General features: G+C 37.3%; 1 protein-coding gene across 1 annotated transcript in view; it reads right to left on the bottom strand.

Annotated features, from left to right (window-relative positions):
* LOC122799825 (serine/threonine-protein phosphatase 2A 55 kDa regulatory subunit B beta isoform) overlaps positions 1–15,462 on the bottom strand; it is a 699,704-nt gene extending 684,242 nt beyond the window's left edge. The window contains exon 1 of the mRNA XM_044069144.1: positions 14,895–15,462. Coding sequence (XP_043925079.1) covers positions 14,895–14,964 — 70 coding nt within the window. The 5' untranslated portion in view covers positions 14,965–15,462. The remainder of the gene's footprint in view (positions 1–14,894) is intronic.
* Between the last annotated feature and the right edge of the window lie 879 nt (positions 15,463–16,341).

Below are 16,341 nucleotides of genomic sequence, written 5' to 3'. Positions count from 1 at the left end.
TATATACATACACTGTGCATTTAGAATCTCTGGGGTAACAACTACACTGGGGTAACAACTACATTGTATTCTATTCATACTTAGTGAACATTCTGAGACAGTTTCAAGTCTTTTTGGAATATAAAATTAATAAAGATAAAACAAAGGCTATAGCCATAAATTATGTACCCACACACAAGTTCATTCAGCAATAGCCATAGAAAAGAGGAAGTATTTATGAGTATGGGTTAAGAAGCGTCCTGCTACGGCAGTTAATGATATGTAGGAAGAGACTAAACAAATACATAATACTATGGCTGAGAAACTGGAATCTCTTGTTTATAGTTACGGATAGTACAATACAAGCAGTGAAAATGCTTTAGCTCCTTTAGTTTCATATACAATTCATATACAAAATAATTAATAAAGAGTTGAAGGAATGTATCTGGGAGGGGAAGAGGGCAAGAGTTAAGTGGGATAAATTGATCCTTCCAATAGAACAAAGTGGTATAGGATTACCTGATTTGAGGGGATATTTTATGGATACACAGTTAAAGCTCACATACATAACACAAGAAGAAGGTTATAATTCAAAATGTAAAGGGATGATGATGAAGCAGGGGGGAGGTCATGAAATACTGTGTTTTTGAATGCAGAGCTTTAGGGATAACAGTAACAACCATACTGAATATTATATTCATAAGGTAGCAGGATGTGTTCTAAGAAGCACGACAACATGGGAATGGAGAAAGGAGATTTTGCTAATAGCGATGACTGAAAGTAGGCATACAGAAAATAGGCAAGAGTGAGCTGAAATTTACTGGAGAAGACTGGCAAAGGAACCATGGTATTAGCAGCAAATAACTGGAGAGGGAAAAGTAATAGAGATAAAAGAAGTGTTAGAGGGATCTTTACAAAAGGGAAGGAGCAAATTACATAGAAATAAAAGGAAATTGTGGGAACAATACATGCAGAATAATGTTCAGGAGGAGGAAGAGTGAGGTTTAAGGGAATTCAGCAGTTTTTTTGTAATATTGGACTGATGAGAGTTACAAATAAACAATATGTGATGTATAATATATGCAAATGGAAAAATGTTTTGTCTTTGTTTTCTGTAAATGTATGTTAGCCTATGTCTTAAGCGATATTTAATAACGATGTTTAAAAATAAGACCACTGCATTTAATAGATTTCTAAAGGAAATATAGCAGGGATATTTTAAATTAAATTATACAAAATACTGCATTACTTAATTGCCACTATATTTTTCTGCTTAATTATTATATTCATATGAAAGAACACAGGAGTGAGATGAGAAGTCCTCTCTAGTTGCTTTCAGTAAGATCTGAAGACCCTTTTCTTATGTATTAGTGTTGGTTACTTTGTATATATGATTCAGATTATTATCTAAGCCTTAGTTGCTAAAAGGAGTTTCATAAGGAATTGAAGTGAAACAAATATCTCTACAAATCTGAAAAGAACAGTGACAACCAAATAGAAGAATATGAGGACGGAGCCTGACACTGTGGCTATGCACTGAAGTCCATATTCTTAGGAGGAGAACGTGTGAAGGTAGACACATTCAACTAACTGCATCTAGTCAACAGGGAAGAGGAAACAGCAGCAAGCATTTTGAAAAATTCTGGCTTTCTTAAAATTAAAAGTCTTAACAGAAGGGGAATAAAAAGTCAAACTAGAAAACATAGTATATATACTTTTTAAAATTCTGTTTTTTGTAGCTTGCAGTGATGGCACAGCAAATATGGAAAATATTCACATTTACCCTCCTCTTCAGCTAAGTGATAGGTTAAATGTAGATATAGCTTGATGTATGACACTGGACTACCTTGGAAACATATTTTTGAGAAGGTAGTAGTACAGCATTCAGTAATATTTTTGTACATAATCTGCAATTTAAATATGTTTGGAGCAGCTGGACACTTATTTCCCTGTGAACAATCTTTTTTTTAAAACACACAGAGGCATCATTTAAAGGTTTGTAGTATAATTTCTAGATCAGAAACTTTAGAAGAATAGAGACTCCACAGTAAGGGCTAGTGTTAGGTGGCAAACTGATCACAGTATTTAAGGGAGGACAAGCTACTACATGCAAAATACCAACCAAGAAACAGAAAAAAAACATTACAATATCAGAAACTACAAATGACAAACCTCACTTAGCAGATATCAGAAACACACACACACACACACACACACACACACACACACACACACACACACACACACACACACGTATGTAGAAGAAGAGAGAGAGACAAAAAACAAATAAAACTAGTTCAAGAAAGGCAAAATAATAAAATACAAACAAATCAACACATTAAGCAAACAAAATCCAGAAAACAGATATCAGTAATCACAGCTTAAAAAAAATGAGCTTGGGCTTTACTCTAAAATACCAGAGGCATCTGTTTCTCCTCTCCCAATTTAATATGAATACGACCACATAGCCACTCAGAGTTGTAAATAGTGGCTCTAAGTGATTTTGTCACACTGACTAATGTTGATGTGATACCTTGACACTGTGTAAATATGAGGAAATGGAGTCAGTCACATTAACATTTTATATAATAGCACCACAGAGCATATACCAACAAATTAAACTCTTTCCCTATATTGTATAGTATTGCATACATAAACAAATAGAGAATGAATTATTAATAGACTGGATTACCAACATGGAGGCATCAGTTACCTTTGCACCTATAGATTTGAGTACTATACCTTTATCCTGGCCTCTTGTCAAAATATGATCCACAATACAGTGAACAACACCACCTCAAAAACTATAATTTCAACAAAGAATTCCAAAACTATCTGTTATACATTTAAAGCACTTTTGCAGAGAGGTTGGCCCCCTGCATCTCATATATAGTAATTCTGAAGTTGCTGTACTATGCAGAAGGGGAATACTCCAATATATGGCTGCCTGTGGAGAGGCTTTGCCTCCTGCATCCCCATACCACTGCATCTCATGTATACTAACTCTGAGGTTGCTGTACTTTGGAATATGGGGAATGTTCCAAGATACTGCTGCCTCAGGAGAGGCTTTGCCTCCTGCATCCCCATACCAGCCCATCTCATGTATATTATCTCTGAGGTTGCTGTACCTTGGAATAAGGGGGGTGGTCCAAGATACTGCTGTGTCAGGACAGGCTTTCCTCCAGTATCCCCATACCCCTGTGTCTCATATATACCAACTCTGAGATCAGAATTTTATGGCATATCAAAGGGTACCCCTTCTAGCACAGGGCTCCTCAAACTGATCATAGAATAATAGTTGTGCCATTAATAAAAACTAAGAAATGTAAATATTAGTGAGGTTATGTGCATTAAAACTATATCACTATAAAGGAGGTACAGTAGGGATGAAACATGACAATAAGAATGGATTTTATGGATGAATAGAATATAAGGGAAGCTCTAGACATACAGAAGTTATCACATAGAAATTGCTACTTTAAATAAATAAGCAGCAACTACTACAAATGTCAACATGAATTCCAGCATACAAAACTGTTTATTGATTAGAAAAAGATGCAACTTATAGCTCTGTGGAATACATAAGTGAAGATCTTAATATGATCCAGGTGATCCACGTTCCATTGGTGGCCAAGACATTGTGGGAGTTGATAGTGGAAAGCTGAGGTTATGCTTGTTTGCCCTGGCCAATTGAGGAGGTTTTGGGCATGCATGTACCAGGTGCCCAGTCCATGTTAGATTCACAGTGGAAGACTGTCAAACCCATGGAGATTCTTGTTGTCAGGAAGAAGGGACTTTGAGGGGTATCAAAAGTTGGTGATACAACTTACATTGGCCTATTGCATACACATCCTTTTGATATCTATAGGTATGTATGGAGGAACACAGAGCTGCAAGTAACATGCTGATTCCTATCTTGGCTGACAGTCTTCCTCTGGATGTGCTCAACTATTTTCCATGGTGAAATGAGTGATTCACAGGTCACTCACACCTGCTGAAAAAATAGATAAGACAATTCAGTGACTTTGAAAAATGCTTGACAGTCACAATGGGAGTGCAGCCAGAAAAAAAGAGGCCATATAATGTCTTTTTATGTGTCTGCTGTTAACTACAAATGAACACAAAACATGTAAAAAGCATATGACATGGCATGAAAGTCTTCCAAGCAGGAGATGTCATTCCTTCTTACCAGTATCCAAAAGACTGCATGAATTGCAAGTCAGATTCCCAGCTGAGTCTGTTAACCAGCAACATGGGGAGTGACTCATATTGAATTTTCAATCCAAGACTAAAGGGGTGTACTTCCAGGTGCCTTTCCTGTCAGGTATCATGAAAGTCTACATTTGAAGTCTTATGTTAAATGTCCCTGCAGTGGGTGAGTAGAAAATTGTATGCTGTTTATAGTTTCACTAGTCTTATATGCAAAGCCATGGAAATAATTACCATGGAAATGGTCAATAATGACACAGGAAGCTTCCAGACACTGGTCTCAACCTAACTTGGTTTTTTCAAAGTCAAATCATGCCTACTGAACCTGATGGACTTACTTGAGATGGTCAACAAAGCAACAGACAAGGGAAAATGGTTCACACTGCCTACTTTGACCTGGTCAAGGCATTTTATGCAATACCCCAATCAGGCATTGTTAAAAACTCAAGAGGTTAGGTATAAAGCATTATGTCATCTGATGGATTGGCAGTTGGCTCACAGAAAGGACCCAGCAAGTTAGAACTGGGAAATCCACCTCTAGAAAGATGCCAGTAACCAGTGGAGTCCCTCAGTGGTCTGTTGTGGGACCGCTCCTTTGTGGCATCTACTTCTCTGAAGTCAAGGCCATGTCAAGGGCCTTGGCTGATGAGGTTTGCAGACGACTGAAAATTAGGAGCAGCACAGAATCCCCCACCAGTTGATGCTTCTCATAATTTGCGATCATCTGCATGTATAGTACAATAATATTATGAGGAAATATTATTCTATTAATCCATGGGAAAATATTCCAGAAGTATAGATTAAAGCAATTAAAGAAAGAAAGAAATGGTGTAAACATAATATGTTACCCGTAAAGGAAAATATGCCTTATAAAAATAAAAATGAAGGAATATGTTTATATTGTGGAAAAGAAGAAACAACCGGAAACATTTTCAGAAATAATGAGGATATAAATATGGATATAATTGAATATGGATATTAAGAAAACATAAAAATTTGAAAGGAGATTTAAATAAGAAAGTATTTGTGTAGTTTGGGTAACGGATTGAAAGAATTAATGAAATCATATTTAATGGAAACTGGATGTTGTCAATAATATTAAAGAAAATTAGATTATGCTTATTGAAAAATGAGTGGGGGTTGATATAAAAGTATATGAATGGCAAGTTTTGATCTGTAAAATATGAAAATGAAAATTACTTCAAATGATTACATAAATATGTAAATATGCATGCGGGTTTGTGTGAGTGTGTGTGTGTGTTAATAAATTACGGACCCCTCAATAGGTGCCATGGGATCTTTTATATCCACTTGAGCTGCCACCAACTCAAACAGATGGGGGCTCGATTTCATCTTATCTGAAGGACGGCACACTCAGGAGTGTAGCACACTCCCTTTATGCTACACTGCAGTGTCAGCATTCGATCTACCTCATGTGGGAATTAAACCCACTACTTTCGGTACCAAAGGTGAGTGTGATAACGGTTGTGCCAGTGACACAGCTGAAAGAAAAGCTGCTTGTTACATATTAAAACAGAAAATTTTAGAGACATAGCATACGGGTACAATTTTTAATTTATATAAAGGGGGTTTGGGAAATACAAACAATTTCCAAAAACATACATATAGACATGAAGAAAAGAATCAAATAGCATCACCCCTATGATATATACAGAGATAGGGGACGGAAATTCACATGTTGGCTATGTGCCAGTAGAAAAGAGAATGCTTCTAAGAATATACAGTCCATGGTTTTACATTTACCAGACATTAGGAGACATTTAGTTCCTGAGATCAATTCCTTTGTAGGTAAGTAGTGATGGAGAATGTTGTTTAAAGGACGAGTTTCCAGTTTATAATTTGGGTTGTACACAGTAATGAGTGGAGTGTAGGAGATATCGTGGAAGCTCAATGCAATGTAATTTTTTTTAAGGGCAACAAAGTGGTGTGCCCTTGATGGAAAGTTAGTTGAGAATTTGGCTATCTTGTTATAAGATGCATCCAGTTTCTTCATATATGCAGAGTATAGGTTAGCAAGAATAGGAGCTGCAGAAAGAGGTGATGGTAGAAAATCGCATGAAGCTATGGTTTTCCTAGCAGATTCTGAGAGATATGGACTAGCTTGATAAACTGGATCAAGTTTTTGGTGCGTTTTTAATAGCTTGATGAATATGATGTTCAAATTTTAGGTGTTCATCTATAGTAACACCCGACAATTAAGTTTGCAGTACTATTTTGATTGTAGTATTCTCTTTTGATGTAATGCTAAATGTTTTGTTTTTGGCTTTGGTACTGTTTTGGTAAGAATAACATTAACTTTGTTTTTCTTTACAATTAGGATTAAGTTGGATATGTGTAACCATGACTCAGTAGATGAGAAGGAGTCCTGAGTGACCTGCTGAGGGTACAGTATGTTAGGAACTCAGCAGATAAGCATAAAGTCATCTGTGTATTCCTCAATGTTGGCATTCTTGGTTCCACTGTGGAGATTATTTATAAAGATTTTAAACAGTAATGGTTCTAGGACAGATCTTTGAGGAACAAGAACAGAGATGGGGAGAAAAGTTGAATATTTGTTTTGCCATTTTACAGCTTGTTGCCTATTTTATTAATAGCTCTGAAACCATATGAAAGGTGACTAATCAAGTCCTAAAGAAGAGTTTGGTTAGTAATTGTTAATGAGAAAGTGTATCAAAAGGCATTTCATAGGTCTAAAACAGAGAAGAGAAAAGCTTACCTGTATTTCTGTGAAAGTTTGTGTTGTTAGTGAAACTGAGGAAGGTAGAGTTTGTTCCAAGCTGTTTATTGATGCTAAGGCAGTTGAAGAGCTGAAAACGAATGCAATTTTAAAGAGCCTTAATTGTAGTTATAGGATTGTTATAGGTCTGTAGTTGGAGACTTCAGTGGAATTTCCACCTTTGTGTGGGGGAGTAATAAATGTGTTTTTATTTTTCAGAGTGAGGGGCATAGTTCTCTGTCATTGACCAGTTTATCAGTGTGGAAATAAGGTAAGCAAGGACATCTGCTGACATTTTACTTTATTCACCTGGTAGATTCTCATTGGCTAAGATGGTGGGTTTCTGGATTTAAAGCTATCTTTTAATGGTAGCCATTTGAACAGGTTCAAACATGAAAGAAGGAGAACTGCTTGTAATACAAATTGGTAGGGTGAAGGGAATAGCATTTTATTTGAGTAAGGAATGTAGTATTTCAACAAAGTGGTCATTAAACTGAGTAGAAATACTACCAGTAGTACTGTTTGTGTTTGGCAGATGTGTGGTAATGTGACCATGGTGGAGTATATTATTTACAGTGGCCCAGAACAGTTTGGGATTCTTCTGATATTTATGCTGAAGACTGCCGTAATAAGATTACTCCTCTTGTTTAATTTGATTTTAGCATGATTTCTGTGCTGTTTAAAATTCTGTCAGCTACTTTGTGTTTTACTAGAGTGTCATTCTTTCCAGGGTTTATTAAGTGTGGTGAGGGAGAAAATTCGATACCTGTGGTGAGCTGACTGAGGTTTGTGGTTTTAAGAAATGATGGTATAAGTATAGCCATTTGAATTTATGCTTATTTGTTATGCTGAATTTTTGAGGAATGGATTTGCAATTCAGGTATTTAATTTTAAAAAGGTCAGTGTTTGTGTAGTGACAGAGGTGTGGAAATATGATGTGATGATAGGGAGTGCAGTTTTGTTGTGGATTGTGTGTGCTTGTGGTAGAAACAAAAATTGGTTGGAAGTGGTGATTGATAGGATGTAAAGTAGCATAGTAGTGGCAGTGAAGGTAATGCAAACAAGTTAATTTTGTGAAGGGCAATAGTAGGAAAAGAGAGACAATAAAAGATAAACAAATATGGTAAGTTGTAGGTGGAAGTAAGCTTGGAATGCACTGTAGTAGATACTTCTACAATGACAAGATGGAGTCTGTAGTAGGGAGGAGAAATGTTAGTGTTAATTAGTGAAGCTGGTTGGATAGCATAAGTGTTAGCTGAAAAGAAGTGTGCTGCACAGGATTGAAGTTGATTTGTTAAGTATGTTTAGATCAGTGGATATGGATAAAATAAATGTAGAGTAGATGGGGTGGGTGGGAATTAGGGGTAGGTTAAGGGAGCAGAGTGATCCAGAGTAGAGTGAGGGCAAATGGAGAGGAACAGACTTGTATTTCTCATTCCCAAAAATGATAATTTTCATCAGTTAACTGTTAGGCCAGTGTTACCAATGTAATTATAGAGAAAAATAACTGAACAGTCAGCATCTATAAATGCCTCGAGTACTCTTTTCTCAGAACTCGCTGTGGGAAGGAAAATAGTCGGTTATATGATTAATAGGAGATGAGGTATTTTTTTCTAGATCAGCAGCTTGGGTTGTCAGTGTAGGTCAGATTTCATAGAAAGGAAACATAGCAATACTCTTATATGCTTACCTTTTTAAAGGAGGAAAAGCTGATCATGGGGAAGAAAGCCATACCTATCAAGATTGAATTGCTTCAACAAGCCTGAGCTACATTAACATGTGAAGTGTCCTATTCCCTATTCCAGTAGCAATAGCACTGGCTGCAAGATCAATAGTACAGGTGACTTTAACAGGTTACCCATTGTTACTCAAAGGTGTTAGCATATATATCGTCTGCAAAGAAAGAGATATTTTGCAGGCTGCAAATCTACCTAGCAGAAGAAACATAATTTTATGCAGGATGATACAAAATGACAGGGGAACTTATGACTTTCTATACAGTGTGGAAAGGGCAATCTTGCAAACCCAGAGGCATTCAAAGCTGCCAGTCTATACATTGTTTGCACAGAAAGGGATATTTTAATGGAATGCAAATCCTACTAGCAGAAGAAATAATTTTATTTAGGATGACAGAGAATGACAGGGAAAACAATGACTTTTGATACTGTGTTGAAGTGGCAATATTTTAAGCCCTGAACAGCTATGTTCCTGTGTGTGTGTGTGTGTGTGTGTGTGTGTGTGTGTGTGTGTGTGTGCGCGCGTGTGTGTGTGTGTGTGTGTGTGTGTGTGTGTGTGTGTGTGTGTGTGTGTGTGTGTGTGTGTGTGTGTGTGTGTGTGTGCGCGTGTGTGTGTGTGTGTGTGTGTGTGGGTGTGTGTGTGTGTGTGGGTTGAGCTTCCAAAAAGGCAAAGTATTTTGATTGATATACAAACAAAATGCAATGTCTTGACTTTCTTAGTATTAAAACACTGAATTTTCTTTGAAAGAACTGCATTTCCACTACTTGTATCCATGATCTCACCATTTTGGTCACTCAAGAAAACTATATCAATAGGTGAGAATAGGGGCATCGACTGATGTGTAAATTTAGAATGTTGTCCTGTGAATTAGTTAGTGCTTGAAGTGATACTACACCTGGGACCAAAAGCTGCTGAGTCTTTAGTCCCCCTGTACCTTCACTTGAGAACAAGACTCCAACAGTAGTATTCATAAACATTTTATACACTTGCACTGATCTGATATAGGGTAAACATTCTGATGCTCTGTGCCATTTAAAAATGTGTCCAAACACCCTAGGATATTGACTAACACAACTACAAACCTGGAATTTGAAACAAGTGGGAGTCCATCTGTGGACGGCTATCACTAAATGATTGAGGAATTTAGCTGATGCCTCATGGACAGTGATGCTGTGTGCAGCAAAGCATTGCTCAGCAACAACAGCATGTCATTAATGCAGGCTTTGTTTTGCATTTGTTTAAATTAATCATATATATATATATATATAACAGGAGTCTACCGTAGGTAGAAATGCTGCACAATAACTACACCTGGTACCTATCCCACACCATTGGCGATACAAACCTCTTGCAAGTGGGAGAAACAATACCACTATTTACCCCAATTTAATACATTAAAATAACCTATACTGCATTCATGGCCAAGGTGACACAAATCTTTATGAATTGCATCTGGCTATAACTATTGGATATTTGGGAACCTAGCACCTCAACTGTATTTGCAACATAACACCCATCTCTACCTGTCAGGAATACCACACAACATAGCGCTATAACAGCTAGACATATCATCCAATTTACACAGTACTATTTTATCTGCACAGTGTCCTGACAAAGGAGTTCACTATGAATATTTTCTTGGAAGGAAAATATATAATATATGCTGTTGTTCCTTTTGTATAAGAGGTTTCATTCCAAGCAGTGCAGAATGTTTCTGATGATGTACCCTGGTGGACTGCAAGACAGACATTACTTGCATGGGAGACAGTCACAGTCCTCCAGTAGAAAACACAGTGCAAGCCTTTGGATTTTGTAGGAGGCTGTTTTCTACATATTATGGCTACATCTGGGAATGTAATGCTTATATAAGTTGCTGGAGAAACTGCTTTATAAGTTGCAGGAGAAACAGTGTCAGCTACAGTAAAATACTAATTCTTTACTTACAGTTAGCATTCTCCCTTCTCTTCCCCTTCCCAGGAGGAAAATGCTAATTCTTAAGCTAATTTTGTTGTAGCAGGTGCATCCATTACAGTTTAAGATATTATATTTTTAAACACTTCAGGATACAATTTTAGCATGAATGATGGCTTAGGGCAGAAATAGAGCTACTTTTTTTTCTATTTTTGGCTTGCCCCCACAGCTTTCTGACATCGACCTTGTCCTTGAAGACCTCCTCAGTCCACTCTGATATCCCTGGCACTTGTTCAGCTTACCCCTCGCAGAGTGAGACCCTGCATGTAGGATGTCCTATGTTTAAGTGTCCAGCAGACAACTGGAGAGGAGATCAGGGAGACAGCACAGCTATGAAGGGCTGATGTGTTATGCCCAACTCACTATTCCTACCCCTTGTTCAATTTCTAATGACATCTATGCACATTTTGCAACACTATAATCTTACTTCAGTCCTTAGTAGAAAGCCACTTCCCCCCTGAGTTTAGGTGAGACAGGAAAACTTGTCAGACCCCAGGCCTTTGGCTCCTCTGGGAATGGGCACCCTTGCTGACTCTGGCTCACTTGGGTAACACTCAGTGCTACTTTTCTACATGATATGGAGAATTCTTACAACTAACTTGTTTACTGTAGATCCTCTTTCAAGTAGCTGGCACATCGGAAAGAGTCATCTGGGTGTAGTCTATGCCAAATATTATCAGTATGACAACAACACTATGATAGATTCACTGGGGTTGCCATAGATTTCAAAATAATTGAAAAAAATTGTAAAGAAACAGCATCATGCTTCAACACAATAACAGGAAAAGTCATAATCAGTATATATGGCATACTTGTTATATATATGTGTGTATGTATATATATATATATATATATATATATTAGTCAGTAGGACTTTATCTACAACTATCACAGTGAGATGAGCAGTGCTTACCACACGTACACTAGGATGCACAGTGCTTGCAAGAATGATCAGTGCCTTGATGCCAACATTGAAATATGGGCCCATTCATTTAATTTAGGTTGGAGACACATGGTTGGATGGGTATTAACTCCATATAGGTATGACTGGACATTTATTGTGTATGTTAATGGTGAGAAAAAGCCTAGAAAATCCAGTGTTGCCACTATTTTATCTGCTTCTAACAAGAAAATAAGCATATAATAGGGACAGAAAAAATATTTAATCTGAAACTAACCTAAATTACAACTGAGTTAGGGTGCCAAAGTAGTGCAGCGATTAGTGATGCTCCTCACAGATGGTGGTTTCTCTGTTCAGTTCCCAGCTGGGGTGCCTTCTGAATAAAACCTGCATGTTCTCCCTGAGCTCATGTGGGTTGTAGGTCAGGTCTCTGGTTTCCTTTCACATCCAAAGATTGTTTATAGGTGGGTTGGATGATCTCTGAATTGTCTGTTAGTGCATGGGCAGAATGTGAGCGATTGTGTCCAGTGTGATACCGGCATACCTTCCAGGACTGGTTCTCAGTCTTACATAACTTAGCTTCTGAGACAGGGTCTGTCTTCATCATGACTCAGAAAAGGATAAACAATGGCAATGAAGAATAAATTAATAAAATATATTAAGTGCATTTTATTAAGCATCTAAATTAAAGGCTGCTTACAAATTTTCATTCTCTGCAGAGTGAGTACTCTTGAGGATTGCCAGGCCTTTCATTAGCAATAATGCCTTTACTCACACTGGCATTTACCTTCATTATGTCACTAAGCTTTACAGTATTTCAGAAAATAACCTGCCCTCTTGGGCATTATTGCTGGTTCAGTTCCATTTTATATAACATATCTAATCAGATATGTTATTAGTTTGCCTGCTCTGGCAGCTAGTGCACATGATTAGGGCTTTGAATAGTTAAGAAACTGCTTCCTGCAATCAAAGGTACAGGGTTTAATTCTTTCCATTTCCATTTGCCTACTAAGTGACTCTGAACAAGTCATTTAACCACACAGTGCGCCTTGGGTCACCATTAGAAAGGGACAAGTGTGTCCAGTGAGCTTAAGGGATAAACAAATTAAAAAAATATGGAACGTAGTCAAAAATATTCAAAAGTTGTCATTAACTGTCTCTGTATATCATTACAGATGAACCTGCAAATGTATGCTATGTATGGTTTTCCTTTGATTTGCCTGCACAGACAAGAACTGCATCTTGAGCAAAGGCAATTTAAGACAGTCTCATGTAGCATATAGATAACGTCTGACATGGAGACAGTGAGAAGTCATTATACCTCATTATTATGCCTTACAAGAGGAAAAAGCTTGCAGTCCTTACATGTACAGAATCAGTAGGCCATGCATTATACAAAGGAAACAGGCAGAAACTCATCTCTTCAAAGGCAATCTGTTAAGTTTACATTTCAGGTTGTTCAGAAAAATGGCAAGCTATAACTTTTATGAAATTCCAAATGGCAATCATTCAGTTTTATTGGTGTTTGGTTCAGCAAATAGAACCCCCCCCCCCCCCCAAACAAAGACATCTCACACACCGACACAAGTTCATTAGAAATTCAAAGGAATTCTTACTAAACTTGTAGCCTGGGATAAATGGCAGCACTTTAGTGCCTTTGAAGGCAGGGAACCAGTTTTCATTTGGGAAGCAGCTTTGTTCTTGTCTTTCTTCTACTTCTGGTGCATAATGACTCATACTGTGTCTTTTAGACAGAACAAATTTTAGTAAACGTATACCGCAAATGACATAGCACTTTGGCTGGACACCTCCAGAGAAAATGGTGCTTAACTATCTGGAGCAAATTTGTGTCATACAGCATTACATTAACGTTTACTTAACAGTACGCACTTGTAACTGAAAACTTTAAAAATGTGAAATGCTGATTCTTATTTGTATGTTATGCAGATGAGTTGTTGTACACTGACTGTTAAGATCAGAAAAAGGCATCATGATTAGTGTAGGGAAATTCAAGAAACATGCTCACACCATCTGCTGGAATTACCTCTGAAAATAATTACAACACACCCCTGAGTTAAACTGAATGAGCTTCCCTATGTTACACAGATCCAGCACTTTTTGGCTTCCATTCATTTACATTTTATTTCCTAAGAAATGCTTCCAAATGACCAACAGATAAAATCTCAAACATAAGATCACAACTAAAATCAAAATGTTTGTAGGGAATGGCTAATTAAAACACATTTGTGTTATACATGTACCGGTAATCACCCGTTCTCACAGACAGAGGACTATATTTATGTTTTTCCTGAATTCCAGTTAATTAACATTCAAATACAGTATGATTATGCTATTAAATTAATGTTCTTTTCATTTCATTTTTATCAAAATTGCCATGTTTCTGAGTCCATTTCATGCAGTGAAAGATGCTGATGTTCCTATATGATTTACATAAGCTTTTTTTTAATGAATACAGTTAAATTGCTGGGATACTGTTCATTTATGCACAGGACAGTAAGTGCATACAGACACTGGCATGCTGAGAACAACTCAGTTAATGTTAAACCCTTCAGAGAATCTCTCAGAACCAGTCACGTTTACCTTATGGAATGCTAAAACAGTTATTACACCACTGCCATGTATTCCAAATTTTTTCCACTAAAACAGTGAAAATGCATTTAGGGCCCAATGTCCTCATTTAAAACAATCTTAAACAGCTCATTGCTAAGTTCAAGAATGCTTTCAAAGGCTATCTATTACCTGGTAGCAGATCAGTTTTCAGTTTAACAATTTTCTGGTAGATTAGCAAAGAGTTTGTTTCACACCCCTAGTTGAGATCAGGCACCTTATTACCTCCTACTGAAAAAATATATTATTGCTATTGTTTATTTTCAGTACAACCCTGGCTGTTTTTAAATCATTTTTATGTCAAGCTATTTAAAGTACAGAAACAGCAGGTGGGTGACATAGTGTTCTGCTATCATATCAAATCAGTATTTGCCTCATAGATGGGACCTTAAGCCATTAGAAAAGATTTACTTATCCTAGGCCTTGCGTAATCCACCTGCTGCCTAACCCTTAAATCTCTTATATCACCCTGTCATCAGAGAACTCGGTGGGGGTATACAGTTTACTGCATCTTATGAATATGTTTTCAAGAACACTGTGATTGTCCATATCTTGTTCAGTAAAGAACTGAATTACTTCAATGAAATTTTTTTGGGCAAGCTTCACAATTTGCTTTATTAATCACATACTATAAGGTACCACTTCCTGTTTCAAGCTGTGAGCATACCATTAATGTATTAACATACAGAATAAGGCACATGCCATGAAAAATGCAATGAAATTCACAATTACCTTCGGTTGCATAGCTGTGATCACGCAGGAAACTGTTGTTTATTTTGCGGGTATCAATATCTTCCTCCATTTACAGCAGAGTTAGTTTGAAAATCAGAAGCAAACAGACAAGTATCCATGATCCCCCAGTACAAGCCTCAGCAAAGAGGGAGGGAGAGCTGCTTTAAACACACCATGGTTCTCTTGCAGAAATAAATCTCTGCTCACCTTTCAGAGAAAGGAACTTGTGCTTGGATAGAACTGTCAGTAAAATAGCATGTTTCTAAGAGACTGAAAAGTCCAGCAGGATGCTTTTGTAAAGAGGTCCTTTACAGAATTGCAGACCAAAACCCAATATTCAAGTTATCCGCTATTGACAGTCTGGTGCCACTTGGAATTAAAAAAAAAAACAGAATAGCAGAGAAACACATACACGTTGATCAGGCAGATGGATTAGGAGAGGATGTGATTATTGGATTTCTGTAGTCAGTTGGAAGTGCAGTAATGCGTCAGCACCACCTTGGTGTGCTTGCCTGTCTCTCTCTCTCTCTCTCTGTTCCCAGTCACACAGCTGACTGCTGCATGGAACTGCTGGTGCTGAGGCTGTATGCTGCATTACAAGAAACTCCGCCCATCCAGCTTGTCTCTGTCTAACTGCGTCAGCATCACACAGCAACTCACACTCACACAGGCTCACAGGACTTGTGCTGCAGTGAGAAGGCTTTAGGCTTGCAGGCAAGCAATTTCTGGTTGAAAACCCTTTCCTCGTACACCTGTGTCAATAAATGTGATACATCTACTGCTAAGCTAGCTAATTCTGAAAACAAATGCATAATTAGATGAGCCGCATCACCTTTCTGTATTATACTTAGTGAAAGATCTTTATTGAACGATATCATAACATATCAAGGAGTACAGTCACTGATACTTAGTTATTTATTATCTTAAAAGAATGCCGTTTTCATTTTAATTTAAAATGGATTATCCTAAAAATAGAAGATAAAAATTAAAGCTAGCATTCCAATCAGCCTCTATTAGGTAACATAACCAGAGGCCTTAAGATAGCTGTAATTAATTCTTGTTTTTTTTTTTGTTTTGATTGACAGACATCTTGCAATAGTACACAGAACAGACAAATAACTTCAAGCTCCTGTAAGGATGGTTGAAATATTCTGCAACTGTAACTCATGTCTTGACTGTAATTGTTTTGAATCTCATCTAGTAAAGAGGATGCATACATCGTTTTCTGTTATCTCTGACTCCCTCTCTCCTGCATGCTTCACATTCACACTAGTACCACTCTGCAATGAATGTGCTCTTGTTTCTATGAGAAAACAGTTTTTGGCACAGTCAGCTGAGATAAAAATTGAGAATGCAATTGGATGTCCTTATCCTATCAATACTGTTTTTCTCTCTCCCTGATTCATGCATATGCAATAGAGTAAATAAGGTATGCTATGTACTGCAT

Source organism: Protopterus annectens, chromosome 4.part0, assembly GCF_019279795.1.
Source record: "Protopterus annectens isolate FY-2018-M chromosome 4.part0, PAN1.0, whole genome shotgun sequence".
NCBI lineage: Eukaryota > Metazoa > Chordata > Ceratodontiformes > Protopteridae > Protopterus > Protopterus annectens.
The sequence above is the reverse complement of the archived record's forward strand: the minus strand, read 5'-3'. Positions and strand labels throughout refer to the sequence as shown.